Below are 27883 nucleotides of genomic sequence, written 5' to 3' on the forward strand. Positions count from 1 at the left end.
TATGGATCACTGGTCGGTGCAAGTGGTTTACACCTACCCACTGAGCCTTGCGGAGCACTTACTCGGGGTTTGGAGTCTGTATCTACCTACCAGCCTGTTGACCAATGGCCTAACCATGACGCCACCTCCTGAGATTAGTTCAACGAGAGTAATGTTTAGCTCCCCATAGCCTGTTATTTTACATGGAATCAATATGGTAATATCTTAAATGGCTCCCCATAATCTAAGTTAAGGGAACAATTAATCTCTCCTCAAATTTGTTTTGATACCTGCTGCATGGGCAAAAAATTGTAAGTGGTTAAATCACCATGAAAGTTAAATTTGATCAGTAACAGTACATTATAAAGCTACATACAAAATTTCAGTTCAATATCTCAGGGTCTTCTGAAAAAGAAGTTCGGTAAACCAATTTTCACATTGACAAAGTTCAAGGGCCATAACTCTGTCAAAAATACATAAATCGCCATGAAAGTCAAACTTGATCTGTAACAGTAAATGATAAAGCTATACACAAAATTTCACGTTAATATCTCAAGGCCTGGAAAACGTGGGACAGACAGATGAACGGACGGACAGATTGACAGACAGAAGGACTGAGATGAAACCATCTACCTGACGAGTAAATACAAACTGGAGAGTTGATTTTAATCCATTATCTAGACTGTAGCACAGCTAACAAGTGTATGTGTTAAGTATATCGATACAAACATTACTTTTTCTTAATTTTCTACATACATGTAAGCCATTAATTTAAAAAGTCCTGTTTTCTTTTGTATATAAAATGTATACAAAAAGTGCTTAAGTATATATAACAAAATCTCAATACAAAGATAATGAGCAACTTACTTAAAAATAAACTAAGTACATGTAGTATTATTTTAATTAATTTTTTGGCTTATAATACTATATATATAATAATTTGACAAAACAAATTCTAGCAATAACAATAGGGTTCTGCCGAAAAGGCTTGAGAACCTAATAATAAAAAGTTTATTTATGCTTTAAAAAAGCCAACAAATACAACTTGGGTGTCTAGACCGTGTCCTGCACACAACTTATTTATTTAATTTAACTACAAACTTTTATCCAACACTGAAAATAAAACAATATCAAGAATATCACAGTGCATGATGTCTGACCAGTCACATAATTAAATGCTTGTTGTCGACATCAAGACAAACTTGACCCCTACAAACAAAATGGTCTTCCCTAACACAATGTTTGTAAATTATGTAAACACTAATAGACTGTTTGTAAATAGTCTTGGTAAGTTTGTTTTGCACTACAAATATGCACCTACACTTTTGGCTGGGAAATGATTTACAGGTACACACAATCGTTTTTAGCTGCTTCAGCTAGGACATTCTTAGAAAAGTCCTAAATAGAGTTAGTATAATGTATCAATTGCAGAAATTTACCAGCATTAAAGTTTGTTTTGTTTAATGATACACCCTAGAGCACATTGATTAATTAATCATTGGCAACTGGATGTCAAAACTTGATGATATGTCTACTGAGGTGGTTCGATCATTAAAGTTTGTTTTATTTAATGACACACCATTAGAGCACATTGATTAATTAATCACTGGCAACTGGATGTTAAAATGTTATATGTCTACTGAGGTGGTTAGATCCCGTGACACAAGCACCTGAAGCAAGTGTTCTACTGACCGACCTAGATCCTACCCGCCTGCATTAGAGAGCCTGAGACAAACATGTACGTAATCAGGGACTTATAATATGAGCTGTAGCTTTGCAGTAATTGGTTCTTTCATACTTTTATTATGTCACATTCGCGTTATTTTGCAGGACCTGCGAAGTGTATTTAAAAGTGGGGGAGGCGGGACTACTGTCAGTGCAATGGTCTACGAGATGAAAATTTGAGGAGTTTGAATATGTGCTTACACATACACACCACACTGAGAAATTTGTTGATTTCAGGTGTTCATTTTGGCATTTCCAGTCATCTGAGCCCAACAACTGAAAAGGGTAGGAGGTATGGCCCCCGCCTCCCCCCATTCCATGGCACCCGCCTCCCCCCATTCCATGGCACCTGTTTTGTTTTTATATATTTATACATGTATTTATATATGTGTGTGTGTGTGCATGCATGTGTGTCCCCCACTTTTTGGCACCTTCTTATGCCTGAGTACATCATTCAAAAACACAAACAATTTGGGGAAAGCATCATGAAAGCAAGTTGGGTCATGCTTTCTATGCACAATCAATCAACACACGTGGAAGCCAAGAGATAGGATTAATGTGCCTAATCACTCAGTACTCAAGCACTATAAACCACCAGTATAAAATACATCATTCCAGTGTCAACCAATCATCACCAACGTCACTGTCAACCACATGATGTAAAATATATCACTAAGTCTCTGTCTTGTGTTATGTTGGCATCCAAAGAAAGACATACGGGTATTCAGTCGTTATTTTGTCCGAGTTTTCATCGTGTAAAAACCTGACGAGTCCACCGATCTACGACCAGAGTTCAGTGATCGACTAGGAACACTGGGTGTAGGTGGTTACTGTGTTGCCAACTCTCTTTGTCACTGTGCTGCATCTCTGTCCTCCTGAAATACACAAACAATATAAAAATATAAACGCTGCATGTAATAACGCTGACATAATCTGTCCAGAATTATTATAACCATATTTATTTGTATAAAGAACTAAAGAACTACAAATATGCAGGAAGGAAGGAAGGAATGTTTTATTTCACGATGCACTCAACACATTTTATTTATGGTTATATGGTGTCGGACATATGGTTAAGGACCACACAAGATATTGAGAGAGGAAATCCACTGTTGCCACTTCATGACCTACTCTTTTCGATTAGCAGCAAGGGATCTTTTTATATGCACCATCCCATAGACAGAATAGCCTTTGTTACACCAGCTGTGGAGCACTGGCTGGCTGACAGGAATCGATCCTAGATCAATCGCACATCACGCAAGTGCTGTACCACTGAGCTACGTCCTGCCCCCAAAACATCATGTCATGAAGCAATATCAAGTATTTAACAAGCATTCAAATGATTAAATTTCCATTACATTCATTACAATTTAATGTCATTCCATTGGTCCAACTGTAGCAATACGAATTTGTTCATTATTTGATGAACGTAAAAATAGTCAGGAAACGTCATATCTGATGAAGTCACTTTATACTGGTACATTGCCCTATTGAGCATTATTGTTTAGCACCAAAAAGTAAGTATGTTTCAAATTTAATTATAAGTATTGTCTTCTTCTTTTTTTTTGAGTCTGTGGATGATTTTTTTTTTCATACCCCAATGAAAGTAAAAAAAACCATAACAGACAATCCTTAAATTAAGGAGGTTAAACTGACTTGAACTGCATTTCTGAACATTAACAACCATTCAGTGGATGTGGGTCTTGGCTAATTGCACCATTCCAATTCCACAAACAGTTAATCATATTTTTTAATCAGAAAAGATACTATGATCAGGATTTATTTTTTATCAAACAAAAAAGTAAAACATAACAGGTGCCAACTTTGCAAGAGCTAAAGCATGGTGTTCATTGGTGATGATCCAGTGATCAATTATAATTAAGACGTACTGATCACTTGGGCTCGATTATAAAATTCAACAGTCGATTGTTGCAGATTCTTCAATTTACTTGATTGAATTGATGTAAATATGCTTTGAATTGATGTAAATACATGTATGCTCAGGTTTGGATTTGTTTTCATGAGTATATAACAAAAACTAATAATGAATAGGTACACTTTGTTAAAGGTAAAATTGACATATTGAATCTATCCTGGGCAACATGACATGCACATGATAATATCAATGCAAATAAAACATTTGAGGAAATCCACTTTTGCATAACCCATCATGACCATGTAAATGATGTCCTAAATTTAATACATAACAAAAATTGGGTTACACAAAATCAAGCTTACACAAGTCATGTGCAAATGGCATCTCATTCTTGCAATTTTCAGAGGCTTGAGCTGCTCGAAACTATCATCTACTGCCCACTGCTGAACACTCTTGGGAATGTGACACCCATTTAAAAAAAAAATGCTAAAATGATGTTTAAAAAGCTGAATACTATATTGCTAAGTAAAGGTCATTCTTCAGCATTTCAGATCAACTCCAATCTACTTTGTGAAATCATTTTGCAAAAAAAAAGAAAAGAAGAGTGCCGAAATCAGATAAAAAAAAAAAAATCACATCCCTGAGTTTCTATAAAGCCAGGCCTCTGTAAATTGTGAGAGCGATCGTCGATCATTTCGTTCCGGCGTTGCTTGTGCAAATATAATTTTGCGTGACCTATTTTTTTTTCATGCAATATAACGGATTGTGCAAAAAGGAAATGGGTTACCTGGATTTATTTCTGTGTAACTGATAAATGGGTCACACAGATTTTCAATTCTCAGGGGCCTGAAAGCCCCAGATAGCATACCTGATCTAGAACTGTGCATGGTGTGAACATGAGCGTGTTGTCCAAATGACGGATGCTGGTGGAAATGTTGGTCAAAGTGACCACTGTTGTGTGCCCTATCATAGTGGTTGTGTACATGATGGTGATGTCCGAACATGTTGTCGTTTCCAAACGGGTTGAAACCAAAGAAATCGTCTTCCTCCACATCACCAAACAGATCATTGAAGTTGAACGCTCCGCCGCGGCTCCCACCAAACTGAAATTTGAATCCGTTGTTTCCACCGTGGTGCTGACTTCTGAAGTGGTGGTTCTTGAAAGCACTGTCGAAGTTTTGGAAGAAGTCGTCAAAGTTGAATTTGAATCCTTCATGTCCATGAAATCCATGTCCATTTGCTCCTTCCTCACCGAACTGGTCATACTGGTTTCTCTTCTCTTTGTCTGACAGAATTTCATATGCTGAAATAGAAAATGAATGACATATATATATACTACTCAAAAGAATTTAAGGGTCAAAAATTTATAACCAAATAAGTTTCAGAGTGTATTAGATTGATGATGTAAACTACACCAACAATTTTATTTATTGTTCCATATTTACAAAAAAACACAAATAAACGTCACTGTATACAAGAAAGTCACATGACATGCTGTCAAAGTTGAAGATTGTCAAACATGGATTTTACACATTAGAACATTCGTTTAATAGTGTGTGAAACCACCCCTGGCGCGAATACACTCGACACATCGTTGCCTCATGCTGTTGATCAGACGTCTGAAGAACTCTTGGGGAATGGCCAGCCACTCTGCCATAAGAAGTTGACCCAGATCATGAAGGTTGGCCGGAGGGGCATGGTTATCCCGAACTCTCCTGCCTAATTCGTCCCAGGCGTTCTCTATTGGGGCCAAGTCAGGCGAATATGCTGGCCAATCCATCCTGGCGATACCTTGTTGTCTGAGAAAGTCCGTTACCACCCTGGCACGGTGGGATCTGGCATTGTCATCCTGCAGAACTGCCCCGCCGCCAATCTGCTGAAGGCCTGGGAGAACCAACGGCCGGATAATCTCATTCAGATAGCGGATTCCATTCAGATTGCCATCCACCACATAGAGGGGGGTCCTGTGGTGGATAGAGATGCCACCCCACACCATGACGCTGCCACCACCGAACCGGTGACGTTGTCTAACGTTAACGTCAGCGAAGCGCTCCCCAGGACGTCTGTAGACACGAACTTGACTGTCGTTGAACTGGAGACTAAACCTGGACTCATCAGTGAACATCACTCGACCCCACTGAACACGTTGCCACCGCAGATGAAGAGTGCACCAGTGACGTCTGGCCGTTCTGTGACGTGGTAGGAGTGGTGGTCGAACAGCCTGGCGACGGCAGCATAGATTATTGGCTCTCAGACGATTGCGTATGGTTTGATCAGACACTCGAGTTCCAGTCGCAGTCTGCAGATTGTCACGTAATCGGCGTGCAGTGGTTGTGCGTTGACATAGAGCCATATTGGTGATGTAGCGGTCCTCTCTATTTGTAGTGCTTCGGGGTCTTCCCGAACGTGGACGATTTCGAACAGAATTTGTTGCTTGGTACCGTCGCCACAGTCGGCCAACGATACTCTGACTGACACCAAGTCTCAGAGCAACATTTCTTTGCATATTGACATCCTGAAGCCAAGCAATAGCCCTTCCTCGATCTTCTATAGTCAGTTGAAGTCGTACCATTGTCGAATTTGGAGTGTGCACCGTACACGAACGCAAGCTCCAATTATACGGAAATTCAGCATTGGGAACATGGAATACACGTGCAAAGCGTGCAAATGAAGCGCTTTGTGAAAAAGCAAGTTATGGGCACTTAGCACACCTTTCGCTTTCGCCTAATTTACGTGCAAATGTAAGCATGTTTTCGCCATTAGAACTAGTCAACAGTGTCAATGACAGTGGAATTTAATTCATTTATGGGTTGCTTAGACCCACTTTCGTCAAAATGGAACAATACCATGCGTGACGTTATGGTCTAGCTAATATAATTGACATTCAGAAAATAATGTCGAAAATATCGTCTGACCCTTAAATTCTTTTGAGTAGTATACAGTATATATATATGTGTACACTGAGCATAATGTACTAACCCTCGCCACACAAGTTAAGACTTAATTGCCACCTACATCTAGAGGTGTTCCAAATCATGGCCTCCTCAAAATGTTCCTGCAGTGTTAGTTTTCAAATGCTGTTCAATCTGTATTAAATTAGGTTAATATAGGCCTACCCAGAGATTTATCCAGGCACTCCGTCGTACCGAACATACAGGCTCAACTTCCCAAAAGCAAGTGACATTAAAAATACCCAATTTGATGTGTAAATATTTAAAATAAACTCAATGGCCTAAACAAACATCCTAATTATGATTCAGTCATGCTAATTTTCCTAATCACATCATATCAGACATGCATGTATATGACTGACCCCAAGCCAAATGCTGACACTAATTCGAACCTCAATCCTGAATCTCAGACTGTGTATATCTCTAGGGGAAATCAGATGATTAATCATAAAAATGTATCATTATAATTAGTGTTCATGCAATTCTAAGCATGTTTCTATAAAATCATGAAAGTGGAAAAGTTATAGATCTAAGTCTTTTTTTTATCAAATTTTAAATATTTGTATACTTGTACAAATTAATCAAGTACCACTTCTTAAGGAAATTCCAAAAAATGTTAATAAAAGAAAGAAAAAAGAAAATATTTTTACAAACTGGAATTGGGTTTCAAATTGTATAAACGTGAATGGAAAATACCTCTAAAGTTCAAAGGTTCAATAGTCCGAAGGTTCAGTAGTCCGAATGTTCATTGATCCGAAACACTGAACTCCCGTGAACATAGGCTAATGTTTTACTATCAGGGCTCGCACTGTCGGTAGCCAAATTAGCCACTGGCTAATTTAAAAAAAAAGGCTAATAAAATTTGCAAGTGGCTAAAATTTTGGCTAAGCCATTTTCTGTCCTCTGATGTAAACAAATGGTTACATAATCTATCCGACACCTCAAACATAATAATACTACCAAATATTAAATCAGCGTAATAGCCATCTCGCGACCGGTAACTAGAAACGGTGTCATGCAGAATACAGCATTGGCCTTATAATGTTTTCTTATGTTAATAATCACGGTTATTAATTTTAACGGCATGCATTCAACATGTATGACAGCAATGTCTGGAAGATCTGTAACTTGTTATTTTTACTTTGTAAAATCTTTGAACCAAAGTAATAAAAACAGACCGACAATGCGTGTCAATTTGAATACACATGCCAGTTCAGGGCCGAAAGACATGTAGACCGTCTCAAGGGCTGAGTTCAGTCAGACCGAACGTTCGCTAGGCTGGTTTGTGCGCTTCACGTTAAACCAAATGGACACGACGAACACCAATCAAATAGGTCGCGAACGTTAGGAAGAACGTTCTTTGGCTGAACTGAGGACAGCTCTCAGTGCGAATATACGTCACGCCACGTCTTTTTCAATCTGGCTAATAAAAATTTCATTTGGCTAATATTTTGGCTACATGTATTTTTGATCCAGGGTGAGCCCTGACTATGTCTAATATGTGTATGGTATAAATAGGGCATTATATGTTAATTAACATGTATTTGACTATTTATACTTTGGATAATGGAAATGACATTTTGTTCACATCATGCCAAAACACCACACATGTATACTAGTATATAGCTTTGGAACATGAAATATATTTTGATTTTTCTTCAGTAGTCTCTCAAGTCTTGGTATATAGTTTCTTTTGGATGTCCATATATTTATTACAACACACATTACTAAAAACAAAAATGGACACGTGCTAACCCATGGGCCACCCTTATTAGTTTTTGCAATATAGACATTTATAAAATGGTAGTACATGGAATTATTTGGATATAGTATTTTGTGGGAAGCAGCAACTTTTGGAGGTTTTAGCGGCGGTAGCACCATGCAGAGGAAATCCACCAAACATTCGAAGGGAAAAGTGGCACACAGTTTTACAATAATAGGCGGCGTACATTGGAAGACTATTGGGCAGTAGGTACTTATGCTGTTCGAAGATATATTTGAATCTTCTGGTGAAGTCTTTTTGGGCTAAAAACATTATTAACTGTTGAACAGTGTGGATTGTGCCGGATGTTTTGTGTGTTGTAGTTCTTGTTAAAGCTGCTATATCCGGTTACCATGTTATAACATGAAAACCGGATATACTGTAGGAGCCTTAACTGCTGGATTTCAATAAAGTAATTTTAATTAAAAACTGACATTTCTTTTTTGTCAACTCATGTATTATATTACTGGCCTATCCAGGTGCGGCCTGTATTATTATAATTATACTACTGGCCTATTCAGGTGTGGCATATGTTTTCAAATATCCACTCTTAAAAGGGAAATTATTATTGTTATATTATTTATATAATTATTTATTAATAGCATCACCCAAGCGTTTAAATTGTGACCACTGTAGAATGTTCTTATATAAACATAGAAAACTACATGAATGATCGTTACAAACCGTTTAGGTTCCGAGATGCTTCAAACTGTACCTAAAGAGCAAACATTGGCGTTGCCTGGGGAGGAGGAGGAGGATTATGCTCTCCCCAAGGACACATTTTTTCCCCCCAACTACATTGTTTATGTTTGTATGTCACCCTATTAATATAGGACCGGATCGTAGCTCAGTGATACAGTGCTCATTTGATGCACAATCGATCCCGGTTGGTGGGCTATTTTTCATTCCAGCCAGTGTTCCACAACTGATGTAATAAAGGCTGTGGTATGTAATATCGTGTCTGCTGGATAGTGCAGTAGCCCATGAAGTGTCGCAATATCTGTGTGATCCGTAACCATATGTCCAACACCATATAACCGTAAATAAAATGTTTCCTTCCTTTCTTCACTATTGACAATCTCAAAAACAATGTGGTTGACCCTCCATGACATTGTGGTCCCCCACCAATATATGCCAATGCATGGGAGCCAACACGAGATGAATACAGTTGTAAACGAAATACAAGACAAATGGTATCTAACTGACACGAGAGCTAGAGAATGTAGAATTCTTTTTCTGACATAACTTTTTCTTTAAAATCCAGGTTTAAGAGAAATTATAACGAATTTTGAACCAAGTTATATATGGCGCTCGCGTTTACGTAATAATACTAATATACACTGTTGACCTGTACATCATCTGACAATAGAAATCGACGTCTGTAGCTTTAATCCCAGTGGATGGTTTGGATTTATATGAAAAAGCCAGTCAGATGCCTTTAAATTAATATATCCAACATGTACCATATTGTTGTGTCATAACATATATCTTACACTGTTGCCTTAAACGTTTTACACAGAGGTATGCTTAGTGATTACTGTAAATAATTCACATTTGTTTAGTGCATTTGACACTGTTCTTTTACAATTCTTCGTGATTATAGTTAGGTCTATAAACTTTCGGACTACTGAACCTTCGAACTATTGAACCTTGGGACCATTGAACCTCCGGACCATTGAACATTCAGCCTATAGGGCTGTAACCATTCCTCAAGTAGTTGACACAATGTCAAATGGATGGGGCACAGACTCAGTGAGACCATAAAGATATACTTTCATACAGAGTACAAAAAACCTTGTTAATTTTTTTTCCTCAAGTGGAGAAGGGGCCACAGATCACACTGCCCCCTCCCCTGGTTCCCATAGGCCCGGCATGTCATGTAATTTGTCACTACTGCTGGCCAAATGAATAGTCACAGAGACTTTCCCAATATATTGCTGTGGTTTCTCTATCAAATTTCATCATACCGATACATGTACATAGAGAGACGAAAACAAATATTACCAGGGCTAGCTCTGGGTGAGCAAAACATTTCACCTAATCATCGCCAAATTAAAATAAAATTTACCAATTGTTTTTAACAACACTAAAACAAAACAAAACACACACACATATAGATAGACAGACAGACAGACAGACAGACAGACAGACAGACAGACAGACAGACACACACACACACACGAAAGAACATACCTTCAGCTATTTCCATAAATTTCTTTTGGGCACCATCTTTGTCCTTTTTATTTTTATCTGGATGATATTTGAGAGCTAACTTCCTGAAAGCTTTCTTTATTTGCTTTTCTGTGGCATCTTTTTTAACACCCAAAATCTTATAATAATCTTTCCCCGCTGAGGCAATATCCACAAAACTGAGAAACACAGTGCAATATACAGACATCAAAATCAGCTGATCACACTTCATGACTGCTGCAAAATGAGAAAGAATGAATATAATAATAAATAAAATAAAAATACAAGCACATTTATTTAATTATACGGTAGTAATTTTTTCAGGCTTATATCCAATTAAGGTTCAAGCATGTCCTAGGCACACACCTCAGCGATCTGGACTGTCTGTCAGTAGGTTAGTGGTTAGAACTTTATTAGTGGTTAGTGAAACACACGTCTGTGTAGTGGCCTTACACCAACCATTAGCCCACCACTGAGCCCATAGTTAGAAAACAAATAGGAAAAGAACTAAGTAAATATCACCCTTTACAGATAGCAGTTGATGACATTTTCTTAGGTTTTGTTTTTCAATTTTTTTTTTTACAAAAAATCATAAATGCAATTTCAGACCCCTGCTACAACTGTATATTGAGGATAATGGTACATGTTCTTAAAATACATTCCAGTTCTTTTTACAGTGCCAATATTAAGACATAAATGCAAGTAAATAAATATGAAAAAAACACCGTAACACTGGGTATCGAGACTACTGATACAAATTATTAAAGTAACACCGTTGGCCTACACTTGGCTATAGTTCATAGATCTATGTAGTTCACCAAGGTAAACATCTACGGTCCGGGTTTTTAAAAACATTTTGACATCTATTGGACAGCAATAAACATCACAATAATAAATATCGTGCCAGAGACGTTTAACTTGATGAACTAAGATCTATGACTATGTAGTACGTGATGTTATTAATTTTTACCCAAAATAACCCCAAAAAGTATTAAAATGTGGGTTACATTGAAATACTTAAATACGTGTTTAAGGAATATAACAGATAATATGTAAATGAACTAACAGCTGGAAAATATGTTTATCAACGAAAGCCAATACATCATTATTTTTGACATCAAGTTTTGACAGTTGTCAGCTGACCGATAACAACAGGAATAATTTTAAATCAAAGCAATTTACAATAAAATACCGGAGTATAGTTGTTGATTATAACTTTGTATATTTGATTCACTCACCGTTTTTGAAATATGTTTTAAACCGTGTTCTTTTATCTGACACATGCAAGTAACTTCGTAAGTGGTGTAAGGCTTAAATACCATTAATATTGGACGTGTTCTTTAGAAATAGGAAGTACACGATTGATTCATTGATTGGCTACTTTAATCACGTGCTTCAAATTCCTCACTGGTCGGGCGCTTTCGGAATTTCACGGCTGAATCCGTATTCCGCCGAAATGTACCGAATGAAACTAGTTACAAAATGGCTGAAGATTTACTTCCGCTGCTTGGAATTAATATTGAAGAAAACGAAAGTGACAGTGAAGATGGTAATGATTTTATTACTTGCGCTGTCACTTTTGTCATCATACTTTTTTAAAATATTATAGCAAGCATAAGCGTTAAAAATGGCCTTAGTTTAGTTGATACAATGAATGACATACACTAATTTTGAAGGGATAGTTGCATAGTATCATACTATCATTATCATAATCATACATAGGCTACAATGATACATAGTAAACTCAAACATGAGCCTTACGGCTTATGTGTTGGAAAGATGCATACCCGGACCAGCAACATAACACTTTAAGAAATGAAAAACGTGTAATGGTAGGACTTTCCTTTTGCATTGTCACATATAAGCAAGTTCAACATTATAAATACTTATCATAGAGTTAGGGTTAGTGACACACTGACACCGCCAAAGGAAAGTCCTTCTCCCAAGTGATAATTTTCTTTTCTTTGGGACTAAGTAATTGATCAGTTTTTCTGATTTTAGATGGGAAAGTCTACTTAATCAAGGGGTTTTCAGAATTCTTTATGGTAATAAAGCAGGACGCCTGATAATATCCAATACCATTTTAGGGGTGTCCAGTTATCCCACAATACACTGTGATATTAATAAAACAGGCACATATTTTGTTTGTGTCTAGATACCTTGACTGGTGACCTTCCAAATATACACCTGCCAATCAGGAATCACAAGTGCAGGTCACTAAAAGAAAAGAAGACCAATTAACTAAGAAAACACTCTGATTATCATTTCAGTACATGGGTTAATGTATGTACAAAACATAATACAGTTATTTTGACACTTTGACACTGGTGGTTTATTTTTTATTACATACCTATTCAATCTTACTATAGTGATAAAAACATTTTCAAACCGTGTGATAAACTTATTTTGTATCACACATATGTGTGATCTGGACCGGAACTTGGATTGTTACTGCAATTAGCACCGTTTTGTTGTCTGCGTCGCCGCCCCCACCCCCGGGACCCGACCAACCAGTGCCAGCCGACGCAGATAACTCTGAACAGACTGAGCCAGTGGACCAGACTACGCCGCAGTTGGACACAGCGATCTGCGAAACTCCACGGCGTGCGACTCCCGTTCCAACCCCTTCGAGGCGGTCGGCGTCGAGTCCCCCACCCCCGGGGGGCTCCGCCAAGACCCCTATGGATGGCGCTGTTGCAAAGCGGAAGGCCGTCACCCCACCGAGTAGTGACCAGCCAGCCAAGGCCCGGCCTTCCGCGACCGACCGGGGCAGGGACGCCGCCTGGAGCCTAGCCATCTCCAAGATCAAGGGCCAGTACGCTCGATACTTGGTCGGGGACACCTTGGACACCAGCTCACTGCCGGGAGGCATTCTTGAGGGCAACTTTAAGAAGTTTCCTGACGGAGTTGAGTGTGCCATCCACGCCATGGAACTACGAGACGGGAAGTTTGGACTTGTGGTGACGTCGTGCCGAGATGATCTCTACAGACAGGGAATACTCTTCGAAGACATGGACAACTACACCATCCACAGAGTACTGAAGATCATCGCCAGCGCCCAATACGTCAAGATAGCTAAGACCTTGCTAGCCCACCGTTGGAGGAAACTGGTGCCACAGTTCAACGCCAAGCACTTCATCTCGTCCCCGTAGTTGCCAACCGTTCCAAGGGCTTAGTTGGACTTTAATTTTTCTTTTTTTGTAAACAGTCCGACGCACTTTATTTTGGCAGCCCGTCTAAATTGCTCAAATCACCTTAAAACCCTTTTGGTCGAGCAGTCTAATTTTGTTCTTTGGACTTTAATTTTTGTCCAGACATGAGTTGTATGAATGAGCTCATTTTGGCTTTAGGTCTTTGACCTAACTACTAAATTCGTATTCCAAATTCCGCCCACCTTAAACACACACACACACACACCCACCCCCCACCCCCGGCCCGGACCATTTAGATTGGACTTTAAACTTTTAGACCTCCGTTCAAAATTATATGTCGAAATTATTCTCTCTTTTTTAATATTATTAAATAGTCCGATCCTCTCTTTCTCTTATTTATTTTTGGACTGTCCATCTAAAATGGTCCAAATTATATAAATATTTGGCCGAGCAGTCAATTCTTTTTATTTTTGGCTTGTAACTTTTTATTATTATTATTTTTTTAAATTCTATTAACTTTTTTACTAATAGCTATCTTCAAAATTCTGCCCATTTTCAACTCTATCCTCCCCTCATCCCGAGTCAGGCCACCGATCTTATCGGAGGTCGGACTCTGGATGGGCGTGTTCGAAACCCTAGTGGTATATGGACACATTAAATTGTTATCTATCTATCTATCTATCTATCTATCTATCTATCTACATCTTAATGGATAGGAGAAAAATAATAATAATAGGTGTCTCAGTACAAATTGTGTATGTTTTGGTTGTGAATATTTTGGTTTGGGTATGTATTGACCAGCTTCTGGATTATGACCTGTAATTTATAGCCAGAAGGAGGTGATGACCTCTAGCTGTGTCATGACTCTTTCCATGGATCCGTGCCTGTTATAGTTTGTATGTACATACACTTTAGATTCCAATCATAGTGAACACGAAGGTGAAGAAATTGAGGAACATGTAGCCCAGCCAGAGAAGAAGAAAAAGTCTAAACAAGACAAGAAGGCTGCAGCGGCACTCCCTCTGAAACAGACCTTTGATAAGTCACTCCCAGGAACACACTCGGTAAGTTATCCCCTGTTTATTAGTTTTATAGCCAAATCTTTTCACCATGTTGTTGGTCATAAAATATCAGAACTTAGAAAATTATTAATAATGTTATTGACATTTTTCCTTTTGTGATCATGTTTTTCAATGCACAGTTTCACTAGATTAAGCTCATCAGTCTAATATCAAATAGTTTGAAATGATTAGCTTGTATTGTAACAGTGGATTTTTTCCCTCACATTCTAGATCAAGACTATTTTATCATGCAAGGCATATGTATAAATCGTGGTGAATGGTTCACTTTTGATAGTAATAACCACTGATTACAGTTGCAGTCTCATCTTCCAATCCTGTGACATCTGACCTCCTCATTTTGTGACATCTAACTTCCTCATTCTGTGATATCTGACCACCTCATTCTGTGACATCTGACCACCTCATTATGTGACATCTGACCTCCTCATTCTGTGACATCTGACCTCCTCATTCTGTGACATCTGACCTCATTCTGTGACAGCTGACCTCATTCTGTGACATCTCACCTCCTCATTCTGTGACATCTGACCATTCTGTGACATCTCACCTCATTATGTGACATCTCACCTCCTCATTCTGCGACATCTCACCTCATCCTATGACATTTCACCTCATCTCACCTCCTCATCCTATTACATTTAACCTCATCTCACCTCGTCCTATGACATCTCACCTCCTCATTCTGTGACATCTCACTTCCTCATCCTATGACATATCTCACCTCCTCATCCTATGATATCTCACCTCCTCATTCTGTGACATCTCACTTCCTCATCCTATGACATATCTCACCTCCTCATCCTATGATATCTCACCTCCTCATTCTGTGACATCTCACTTCCTCATCCTATGACATATCTCACCTCCTCATTCTATGATATCTCACCTCCTCATTCTGTGTCATCTCACTTCCTCATTCTATGATATCTCACCTCCTCATCCTATAATATCTCACCTCCTCATCCTATGATATCTCACCTCCTCACCTCCTCATCCTATGATATCTCACCTCCTCGTCCTATGATATCTCACCTCCTCATTCTGTGACACCTCACTTCCTCATCCTATGACATATCTCACCTCCTTATTCTGTGACATCACCTCTTCATCCTGTGACATCTCATAACCTCATCCTGTGACATCTGACCTCCTCATTCTGTGACATCTCACCTCCTCATTCTGTGACATCTCACCTCATCCTATGACATTTCACCTCATCTCACCTCCTCATCCTATTACATTTAACCTCATCTCACCTCGTCCTATGACATCTCACCTCCTCATTCTGTGACATCTCATTTCCTCATCCTATGACATATCTCACCTCCTTATTCTGTGACAACACCTCTTCATCCTGTGACATCTCATCACCTCATCCTGTGACATCTAACCTCCTCATTCTGTGACATCTCACCTCCTCATCCTGTGACATCTCACCTCATTATGTGACATCTCACCACCTCATTATGTGACATCCCACCTCTTCATCCTGTGACGTCTCACCTCCTCATTCTGTGACATCTCACCTCTTCATCTTGTGACATCTCCCCTCCTCAACCTATGGCATCTCACCTCCTCATCCTGTGACATCTCACCTCTTCACCCTGTGACATCTCACCTCCTCATCCTGTGACATCTTACCTCCTCATCCTGTGACATCTCACCTCCTCATCATGTGACATCTCACCTCCTCATCCTGTGACATCTCACCGCCTCATCCTGTGACATCTCACCTCATTATGTGACATCTCACCTCCTCATTATGTGACATCCCACCTCTTCATCCTGTGACGTCTTACCTCCTCATTCTGTGACATCTCACCTCCTCAACCTATGGCATCTCACCTCCTCATCCTGTGACATCTCACCTCTTCACCCTGTGACATCTCACCTCCTCATCCTGTAACATCTCACCTCCTCATCCTGTGACATCTCACCTCATTATGTGACATCTCACCTCCTCATTATGTGACATCCCACCTCTTCACCCTGTGACATCTCACCTCCTCATCCTGTGACATCTTACCTCCTCATCCTGTGACATCTCACCTCCTCATCATGTGACATCTCACCTCCTCATCCTGTGACATCTCACCGCCTCATCCTGTGACATCTCACCTCATTATGTGACATCTCACCTCCTCATTATGTGACATCCCACCTCTTCATCCTGTGACGTCTTACCTCCTCATTCTGTGACATCTCACCTCCTCAACCTATGGCATCTCACCTCCTCATCCTGTGACATCTCACCTCTTCACCCTGTGACATCTCACCTCCTCATCCTGTAACATCTCACCTCCTCATCCTGTGACATCTCACCTCATTATGTGACATCTCACCTCCTCATTATGTGACATCCCACCTCTTCATCCTGTGACGTCTTACCTCCTCATTCTGTGACATCTCACCTGCTCAACCTATGGCATCTCACCTCCTCATCCAGTGACATCTCACCGCCTCATCCTGTGACATCTCACCTCCTCCTCCTATGATATCTCACCTCCTCCTGTGACACCTGTTATCTCACCCCTCATTCTGCGACATCTCACTTCCTCATTGTGATATCTCACCTCAACCAATGGCATCTCACCTCCTCATCCTGTGACATCTCACCTCTTCATTCTGTGACATCTCACCTGTGACATCTCACCTCTTCATGCTGTGACATCTCACCTCATCCTGTGACATCTCACCTCCTCATCCTGTGACATCTCACCTCATCCTGTGACATCTCACCTCCTCATTCTGTGACATCTCACCGCCTCATCCTGTGACATCTTACCTCATTATATGACATCTCACCTCCTCATCCTGTGACATCTCACCTCTTCACCCTGTGACATCTCACCTCCGCATCCTGTGACATCTCACCTCCTCATCCTGTGACATCTCACCTCATTCTGTGACACCTCACTTCCTCATCCTATGACATATCTCACCTCCTTATTCTGTGACATCACCTCTTCATCCTGTGACATCTCATCACCTCATCCTGTGACATCTAACCTCCTCATTCTGTGACATCTCACCACCTCATTCTGTGACATCTGACCTCCTCATTATGTGACATCTCACCTCCTCATTCTGTGACATCTCACCTCATCCTATGACATTTCACCTCATCTCACCTCCTCATCCTATTACATTTAACCTCATCTCACCTCGTCCTATGACATCTCACCTCCTCATTCTGTGACATCTCACTTTCTCATCCTATGACATATCTCACCTCCTTATTCTGTGACAACACCTCTTCATCCTGTGACATCTCATCACCTCATCCTGTGACATCTAACCTCCTCATTCTGTGACATCTCACCTCCTCATCCTGTGACATCTCACCTCATTATGTGACATCTCACCACCTCATTATGTGACATCCCACCTCTTCATCCTGTGACGTCTTACCTCCTCATTCTGTGACATCTCACCTCTTCATCTTGTGACATCTCCCCTCCTCAACCTATGGCATCTCACCTCCTCATCCTGTGACATCTCACCTCTTCACCCTGTGACATCTCACCTCCTCATCCTGTGACATCTTACCTCCTCATCCTGTGACATCTCACCTCCTCATCATGTGACATCTCACCTCCTCATCCTGTGAGATCTCACCTCATCCTGTGACATCTCACCTCCTCATCCTGTGACATCTCACCGCCTCATCCTGTGACATCTCACCTCATTATGTGACATCTCACCTCCTCATTATGTGACATCCCACCTCTTCATCCTGTGACGTCTTACCTCATCATTCTGTGACATCTCACCTACTCAACCTATGGCATCTCACCTCCTCATCCTGTGACATCTCACCTCTTCACCCTGTAACATCTCACCTCCTCATCCTGTGACATCTCACCTCCTCATCCTGTAACATCTCACCTCATTCTGTGACATCTCACCGCCTCATCCTATGACATCTCACCTCCTCCTCCTATAATATCTCACCTCCTGTGACACCTGTTATCTCACCCCTCATTCTGCAACATCTCACTTCCTCATTGTGATATCTCACCTCAACCAATGGCATCTCACCTCCTCATCCTGTGACATCTCACCTCTTCATCCTGTGACATCTCACCTGTGACATCTCACCTGTGACATCTCACCTCTTCATGCTGTGACATCTCACCTCATCCTGTGACATCTCACCTCCTCATCCTGTGACATCACCTCATCCTGTGACATCTCACCTCATCCTGTGACATCTTACCTCCTCATTCTGTGACATCTCACCGCCTCATCCTGTGACATCTTACCTCATTATATGACATCTCACCTCCTCATTATGTGACATCCCACCTCTTCATCCTGTGACATCTTACCACCTCATTCTGTGACATCTCACCTCCTCATCCTGTGACATCTCACCTCTTCACCCTGTGACATCTCACCTCCGCATCCTGTGACATCTCACCTCTGTGATATCTCACCTCTTCATCCTGAGACATCTCACCTCCTCATCCTGTGACATCATCTCCTCATCCTGTGACATCTCACCTCTTCATCCTGTGACATCTCACCACCTCATTCTGTGACATCGTATCCCCTCATTTTGTGACATCTCACCGCCTCATCCTGTGACACGTATGTTATCTCACCCCTCATTCTGTGACATGTCACCTCCTCATCCTGTGACATCTCACCTCCTCATCCTGTGACATCTCACCACCTCATTCTGTGACATCTCACCCCCTCATTCTGTGACATCTCACCTCTTCATCATGTGACATCTCACCTCTTCATCATGTGACATCTCACCTCCTCATCCTTTGACATCTCACCTCCTCATCCTTTGACATCTCACCTCCATTCCTGTGATATCTCACCTCCTCATCCTGTGACATCTCACCTCATTCTTTGACAGCTCACCTCCCCATCCTGTGACAGCTCACCTCCTCATTCTGTGACATCTCACCTCCTTATCCTGACATCTCACTTCCTCATCCTATAACATCTCACCTCCTTATCCTGACATCTCACTTCCTCATCCTATGATATCTCACCTCCTCATCCTGTGACCTCTCACCTCCTCATTCTGTGACATCTCACCTTCACGTCCTATTGCATCTCACCTGCTAATCCCATGGCATCTCACCTTCTCATCCTATGATATCTCACCTCCTCATCCTGTGATATCTCATTTCTCCATCCTATGACATCTCACCTCCCCATTCTATGCCATCACATTTCCCATCCTATGACCTCTCATATTCCCATCTTTTGACATTTCATTCCCCCAGGGAACATTTTGTTTTCAAAATCTTGATTAGCAATATTTCTAGTCAACTGAAAATTGATTAGCAAATTCTATTTAATGTTTTAAAATTGTGTAGCAATCTCTGAAACTTCCATATCGAATCACGACGCGATACTAAACAAAATGTTCCCTGCCTCCTCCATCCAGTGACATCATAGGGAAAAATGTAATTACATAAATAATGCTTAAATATAAAAAAGTACATATCCTAAAATCAGCAGCTTTGAACTGTGTGTTGAGGTCTTGTTAAACATTTGTTTCTCTCTTTTTTTCAGTACCTGGGTAATGACTTGGAGGACATAAGTGGTCGGACTATACATGACGATGACTCGCTTGTAATTCTGCCCCTCCTCGCTCTGCCAGGAATTGTTCCTATTCCAGGGTTCACCATACCTCTACACCTGTTCCAGCACCGCATGGTGGCTATGATTAAAACCATTGCGGAAAATGACCGCACATTTGGGATTATTGATTACAGGTAACCACACTTGAAGCTGCAATCATGTCTCCTTATCGAAATAGTATTGTTTACTAAATGCAAAACACACCTACAGTTTTAATACATTTTTGCAACACCTCCCCATCCTATAATATTTACTAATGCAAATGTTGTTTTTGTAGCCTTATTATTTTCACTACTGATGGATATTACATGTAACTGTGTTGGAATAATTACAAGTCTTCTTGTCTTTTTTTAGCACATTGTTCAACTAAATAGTCATGAAGCATCCCTCTTTGAGAGTTTTTATAAAAGTTAACAATGTATTTTTATATTATTAAGATAAATAATGGCACTTTCAGGATATCTAAGAATGACATGAACTATGGAAAATTTTAATGTGGATGATCTGTTTTAAAAGGTAAATTATAAAGATATACTCCCGATTGCAATTTGCAGCTTTAAAGGCAGATAGCTCTACTTTATTTAAAAACTGAACAGCTACTTTGGGAATGGAATGTTCAGCTTTATTATTAGCTGATGAGATTCACCAAATACCTCAGTCATGTGACAACCTGGTTTAATGGACATCTTATATAACAAAACCCTGTATATACTGATGCTTCAGATGTATTTCTTCTGTCCACAGAGATTACTGTTTTACCTCTGAATATCTTTATAGAAAGGTTCATCTGTCAAAATCTTTTTTTCTTTTTTTTTTCTTTATGTTGCCATTTGTTGTCGTACTTACAACACTGTAGTTTTAATATGTATTTTATTTGTTTTGGTATTTGGTTTTAGATACGAGACAGATGAATCAACAACATCACTGGCTAATCTTGGGACAACAGCCGAAATCTACTCAATAAAATATGAAACCGATGATGTAACAGGCAATTCAACTGTGAGGGTCAAGGCAAAGGGTCGACAAAGATTCAGAGTAATAGAGACACGTCGTGAGATAACTGGGTCAGTATCACTATGTTCACAGAAGTAAAGGATATAATGATCCACAGTTTTACTGTCGTAAACTGACAGGATTCAGTTTACACAAAGATTTTATTCTTATAAGACCATGGACATTATTTAACAGTGATGTTTTAGATTTATATTACAAAAACTTTGTGTCACTTGCAAAAACTAACTTTTTGGGGACCATGGGCCTTCGTTCCAATCTTCAAATTGACAAGATCCAAATTTTCAAAAGACATGTATGTAATCCTTATAAGATCAACTATAGTAGTCATTTTTAAATGTAATTTTGAAATATTTTACACCTGTTTTTAGTTATTGGTACATATTCCTGCCTTCACATCCAATGTAGACAGGTCTACTAAAGACTAACAGTATATTATAGGGCATTTGAAAAAGCGTTTCGATCATAGAACTGAATTCCCTTAGCAGATTCATTGGGCTTTTTTCCATCTCGGCTAGGGCTTGTGACTTGTGTATCAAAGACCAAGATATGTGCTGTCCTGTTTATGGGAATACAAAAGATCCCTTGATCCTATTGAAAAAATGTAGTGGGTTTCTTCTGAACATAATGTGTAAGAATTGTCAAATGCTTGACACCTAAAAGCCAATAATTAATTAATTAATTAATTTACTTTAGTAATTTAATTTTTTTTGGACAATTTATGCTATTAAATTAAATAATACTTCTGTGCACATTGTTAAATGTTAGCTTATTTATTTCAGAATATTGATGGGGAAAGTTCGTATTCTTCCTGAATGTGTTCTGCCTGACTGCCTGGAGGGAGCCCGGCCCCCATCACACAGAAAGTTCTGTTGTTCCCCACTCGACCAGGACATGGTGGTGAAAACTGCAGTCGACAGGCGCGGCAATACACTCACCAGTGTTAACATGGTGGTTAATCGCCAGGTGAGACTCCACACCAGCCATCAGATTTTTAAAGTTATTTTAGTGTTACAATATCATAAAACCATTATAGGCTATGATGTCAATATGACACTCACCATAGCCTATGTCGGTTTTATGATATCACAGAGCCAAGATAACAGCAAAAATATGTGCTCAGATCTGTATTCATTTGTTTAACAATTTAGTAAGTTTAATCATATCTGTTTATATTTGCCAAATTATGTTTTTGAATTCTGATTCCATTATTCATGACATTTTTATTCGCTTATGTTCGAGAAAGCTTGTCCATTGGTAAGTCAAGTTTTTGCAGTCTTTAGAAAACCCATCTTTGACCTGGGCCCCGTTCCATGAAGCGATCTTAGCGCTAAGATCACCATAAATGCATAACTACCTAATGCACTTAAGATGATCTTAGTGCTAAGATCACTTCGTGGAACGGGGCCCTGGACTATAACCTAAAAATACTCTTCAGTCTGAGGAAGTGAGACTTTTGACATTTTTACCTACATGCAATTAAAAGATAAGAATTATATATAAAATCAATATGAACAACAACAGTAATAAAAACAATATGAGTGTTCAGGTCAGATGGAGACACATTTATTCAACCAATTTGTATGAAGTATACAAGCATTGACCAGTTGTACATCAAGTTATTAATGTAAAAAAATATAACATGATATTTAGTTAAACATTTTGCACTGCTGCTAAAAACATCGTTATTATATAAATTACCAGTGATCAATAAGCATGTTAAACTTTATAATATGCATCTCATTTTTCAGCTGGATAAATTCAGCCCTGCCAACTTAACATGGTGGCCTCCATGGGTGTACAGAATGTATGATTCGGTTAGTATGATTTCATCATTGTTATCAGCTGTGATTATGGAAAGTATTTTAAATACAAATGTACTTGTCCTAAATAGTCTTTGGTCCATTATTAAATGTTTATTTTTAAATGTGTTTTTTTCTAAGAATGTATTCTGCTAGAATCCAGTTTATAGTTGTGTTTATTTTGTGATGATTATACACACAGGTACCTACTTCCGTTCAAACATTGCTTACGTATATTTTTATGTCTTTCACCACCAAATACCTAAACTAAAATAACTAGTGGTAGGGTGAGGGTGCAGTAAAAAATAGAATCAGGGCACAGTAATATAGGGTCTTCTCCACCTAGAGGGGCGGGACGTAGCCCAGTGGTAAAGTGCTTGCTTGATGCACGGTCGGTCTGGGATCGATCCCCTTCGGTGGGCCCATTGGGCTATTTCTCATTCCAGTCAGTGCACCACGACTGGTATATCAAAGGCTGTGGTATGTACTATCCTGTCTGTGGGATGGTGCATATAAAAGATCCCTTGCTGCTAATCAAAAAGAGTAGCCCATGAAGTGGCGACAGCGGGTTTCCTCTCTCAATATCTGTGTGGTCCTTAACCATATGACATATGACGCCATATACCATAAACAAAATGTGTTGAGTGCGTCGTTAAATAAAACATTTCTTTTTTTCTTTCTTTCTCCACCTAGATGTATTTAAACAAAACCCTTCTTCACATTTTTCTAGGTAGGAGAGACAACTGCTTCTCCCTAGGTAAGTCTAGCCCATCTGACCATTCATCCATCTAGTTGTGAATTTAGAATACTGAGTTTTGATGTTTTGGGTTTATTGGTTTCAGAGAATCTTGTGTGACAAGATCATACACGAACTACAGAGCTGGAACGACACTTTGAAAACAGAATCGTTCCCCCAGGATCCACTGGAACTGTCCTACTGGGTGGCTCAGAACCTCCCCCTTGATGACAGTATGAGACTCCACTTACTGAGTCTCAACTCCAAGGAGCAGCGTCTACGCTGTGAGCTAGATATCATGAAGAAGGTGAGAGGTTATACACAGATATTAATATCAATATTATATAGAATGGAATCCAAAGATCTTTAAAATACTGGGAATAATATTTTCCATTCATTTAGAAGATATGACATCACTGAACTATGAAGGAAAGGTTTTGGAAATACAGCAAATTATAAACAAATGGATGAAGAGAGCAGGGGTGGGGAAAAGCCCTTTTTTGCCGGTCTCGGACCGATTCACAATTTTTGAGACCGAAATAATTTTTTGAAAACATGTGTTTGCCGGTCCCACTTTTATTATTTTTTCGGTCCGAAGCGTCTGTCCATTTTTATTATTGGAAACAACTTTAATTTGTTATTGATGTTTCTGCAACTCATTACTTACCTACTTCACTAACAGGTGTTTATTTTGAGTCGTGATACATTTAAACCGGTCACACGTTTAATACAAATCAATCGGTCATGTTTTGTTTTTCTATCAATGACCGGAAATAGAAACGTTGAACACGGTGAATGAGCTATTTGTGTCACTTCTCAGTTTGTTCCTGCACAGGTGTCGATCGGTACACAATTACAATAGGTTTAATTAAGTCGGCCAGTAATCTTTAATAGCACTGTGATCAAATAACAAAATAATTACATCAATGGGATTAGCACCAAAAACCGCAATGAACAGTCGGTCACAACCGGTCACGAGATTAAAGGTTTACTTATTAGCGATGATACCATTTATTGGTGATAATGAAGGAAGGACGTATGCTTTAATTAAAACAAAGACCTAGAGTTCATCTTTAATCAAAGGGGATACTATTTTTGCAAATATGAATACGCTGCAGGTATGCCTATACTTGTCGACAAAAACAACAACTTTAAGTTTAACGTATGTATACTGTTTTGGGAAGCAAAATGGTTTACATCGGTTGTCATACACAGTAGCTCAAGTTCAAGGTGAACCAATCAGCGTCGACGTTATTAATCGTTCAGTCGGCAACTTCTATCAATAGTATCATTGAATTAGGTGTCAAGTTGGTTGTTCAACGACACTTATCAGGACGCGTCAATAAAACAATATAGTAAGGAACCATAGCATAATATGAAATGAATTAATATCTTCCTTATTAGAAACATCATTTAATGTACAGATAAGTAGGTGTTTTAATGTACGTTGAGGGATTGGGTGTACGTGCAGTCGGATATTTTACGAGCAGTAAAGTCCCGTAAAACGATAATAAACTATAAATTCATCAAGTAGGCCTATAAAATAGTTTTAAATTTTTTTTAACCGGGGTGGGGGGGGGGGGGGGGTTTAGGCTACTAATTATGTCATAGGTGGGACCGATTGGCAATTTTTATTTTCCCCACCCCTGGAAGAGAGTCATAACTCCACTTGGTAGAATTGCTATTTTGAAATCTCTATTGATATCAAAGTTAAACTACCTACTCCTAACTCTGCCAAATCCATCAGATAATTACCTGAAAAGTCTTAACAGAATCTTGTTCAAATTTCTGTGGAACAATAAGCCGGATCGAATTAAAAGAAAAATAATTTGTAAGACAATTAAGGATGGGGGTCTAGGAATGATAAATATCTGTTGTTATGTAGAAGCTCTAAAATTAACATGGATAAGGACATTATAGGGCGGGACGTAGACCAGTGGTAAAGCACTCGCTTGATGCTAGGTCAGTTTGGGATTGATTCCCGATGGTGGTTCCATTGGGCTATTTCTCATTCCAGCCAGTGCACCACAACTGGTATTTCAAAGGCTGTGGTATGTGCCATCCTGTCTGTGGGATGGTGCATATAAAAGATCCTTTGCTACTTATGGAAAAATACAGCAGGTTTCCTCTCTAAGACTATATGTCTAAATTACCAAATGTTTGACATCTGATTAATAAATCAATGTCTCTAGTGGTGTTGTTAAATAAAACAAATGAACTTTCACGTTTAGGTTACTAATATGGTCTGTTGGTCATAACTTATTTTACTTTGTCTGTCTACAGTGCACCATGTTGCTGTGTAAGGACTGTGGTTTGCAGATCGCCAACAAGACGGATGTGTTCAGCATGTCCGAGGAAGGTCTGCTTGGGGCATTCGTCAACCCGGGTGGCTACGTTCACGAGACTCTGACCCTACACAGTGCACAAAATCTCTCTCTGATTGGACGCCCATCTACTGAGCACAGCTGGTTTCCAGGGTAACATATCTGACATGGATCTATTTTTAGGGTTTAAGATAAATGAAATTGTTAGCAAGAATGGTGAATTTTGTTTGAAAATGTAGAACTGAATTCAGTTTGTATTACCAAAGAAAATGTACTGTTGCAATGGGTATAAGGTCCAGCAATGTTTTTTGCCTTTTTAGTTTCAGTGTGATAATAATAAATAATAATAATAACTATAAAATTAAAAAAACATATTAAAAAAACATACTACGAATTGCCTTAGTTAACTTGAAAATGTTCTTAAATATAACATTATTAGGCTATTTTTAAATAAAAAGATAAAAATAACTACTGATCCCCCCTCCCCGATTTTTCATTATCAAGTATTAAATAATCATGATAGACACCACATAGCCATAATTTAAAATGTGCTGATCTGTCGTTTTTCATCTCTCTTTTTTTCTGTTTGATTAAAAAAACCAAAAAAACCCTGACTATTTATTGACAATGCTCTAGAAAAGGTGGAAAAAAACTCCCTAAAATATGTGAGATTTACCTAAGTATTAAAAAACACTGAATGACACATTTAATTTTTCTACACATCTAATTATGAATATTTTCTGCTGATTTTTATTTCAGTTATGCATGGACTATTGCTCAGTGTAAAAACTGTATGAGTCACATGGGATGGCGCTTCACAGCAACTGACAGGAAAATGAGACCCCAGAAGTTTTGGGGTTTGTGTCGCGGATCTTTGATCACTGGTATTCAGAATGCAGATGAGAACGAAGAATGGTCCCCAGTCATGTGATCAGCTTGTGTGATCCGGCTGCAGTGTCATGTGATCAGCAAGTGTGGTCAGGTGATCAAACAATGTAGTCAAGTGATCAAGCAATGGTGTCTTGTGGCCAGGCTGTTTAGTCAGGTGATCAGGCAGTGTGATCATGTGATCAAAACTGGTCATGTGACAATGGTGACATTTTCTGTTTAAGTGATTAGACAGTATGATTTTGCAGACAATATGGAGCTCAAGCCAAAATGTTCAATAGACTAAATACTTTTTTCAGGTAGTAGAAATACTAATACAGTGAAACCTGTCTGTAAAGGCCACACCTAGAAGGTTAAAAAAAGATATTTTTAAGGTGTCCCTCATTCACATGAACTGTGTTCACACTTACAGTTTAAATAGAGAATAACTAGTTGATGTCGATATCTGCTTTATATATGTGACGGTAAAAATGGGAAATCCCACGAGGCTCTGCCAAACAGAATTTCTCATTTGGCCTGAATAGGATAAAGCAGATATCCGACGTCATTAACTGATTATTATCTTTATCCTGCAGACCATAAAAATGAAGTTGAAAAGCTATTATTTCTTTTATTTCAGCCACATTGTACAATGACCTAGGGTCAAATGAGCAATTTTGTAATGTAAGCTATGCATGTGATGTCACTCATATCCTGCTAGTAGCTTTTTATGACTTTGCTTTATCCGTCATCATATTCTGTCAATAGAAACGGTGGTTGCAGGATAAACTGGTTTAACTATATTGGTTTATTTAA

At 39.2% G+C, this 27883-nt stretch overlaps 2 protein-coding genes across 3 annotated transcripts; one reads left to right on the plus strand and one right to left on the minus strand.

Moving 5' to 3' along the window:
• Positions 1–11850, minus strand: LOC121367891 (dnaJ homolog subfamily B member 9-like). 2 transcript variants are annotated; one of them, XM_041492338.1, is made up of 4 exons: positions 11722–11850; positions 10487–10720; positions 4449–4883; positions 1–2579 (listed from the first exon to the last, which is right to left on the minus strand). In XM_041492338.1, exons 2-4 carry the CDS (start codon positions 10713–10715, stop codon positions 2509–2511), a joined length of 735 nt encoding a protein of 244 aa, XP_041348272.1. In that variant the 5' UTR covers positions 10716–10720; positions 11722–11850; the 3' UTR covers positions 1–2508. The 2 variants fall into 2 exon arrangements, with proteins under 2 accessions (XP_041348272.1, XP_041348273.1); XM_041492339.1 differs by having other exon boundaries at positions 10487–10717; positions 11722–11823.
• A 115-nt stretch (positions 11851–11965) lies between these two features.
• On the plus strand, positions 11966–27734 carry LOC121368601 (protein cereblon-like). Its single transcript, XM_041493339.1, has 11 exons — positions 11966–12032; positions 12639–12696; positions 12945–13294; positions 14551–14699; positions 20259–20461; positions 21224–21391; positions 22121–22304; positions 23090–23155; positions 23983–24183; positions 26160–26353; positions 26960–27734. The coding sequence occupies exons 1-11, from the start codon at positions 11966–11968 to the stop codon at positions 27129–27131; spliced, it is 1812 nt and encodes a 603-aa protein (XP_041349273.1). The 3' UTR covers positions 27132–27734.
• Positions 27735–27883: the final 149 nt, after the last annotated feature.

This window comes from Gigantopelta aegis, chromosome 3 (genome assembly GCF_016097555.1).
Source record: "Gigantopelta aegis isolate Gae_Host chromosome 3, Gae_host_genome, whole genome shotgun sequence".
Lineage (NCBI taxonomy): Eukaryota > Metazoa > Mollusca > Gastropoda > Neomphalida > Peltospiridae > Gigantopelta > Gigantopelta aegis.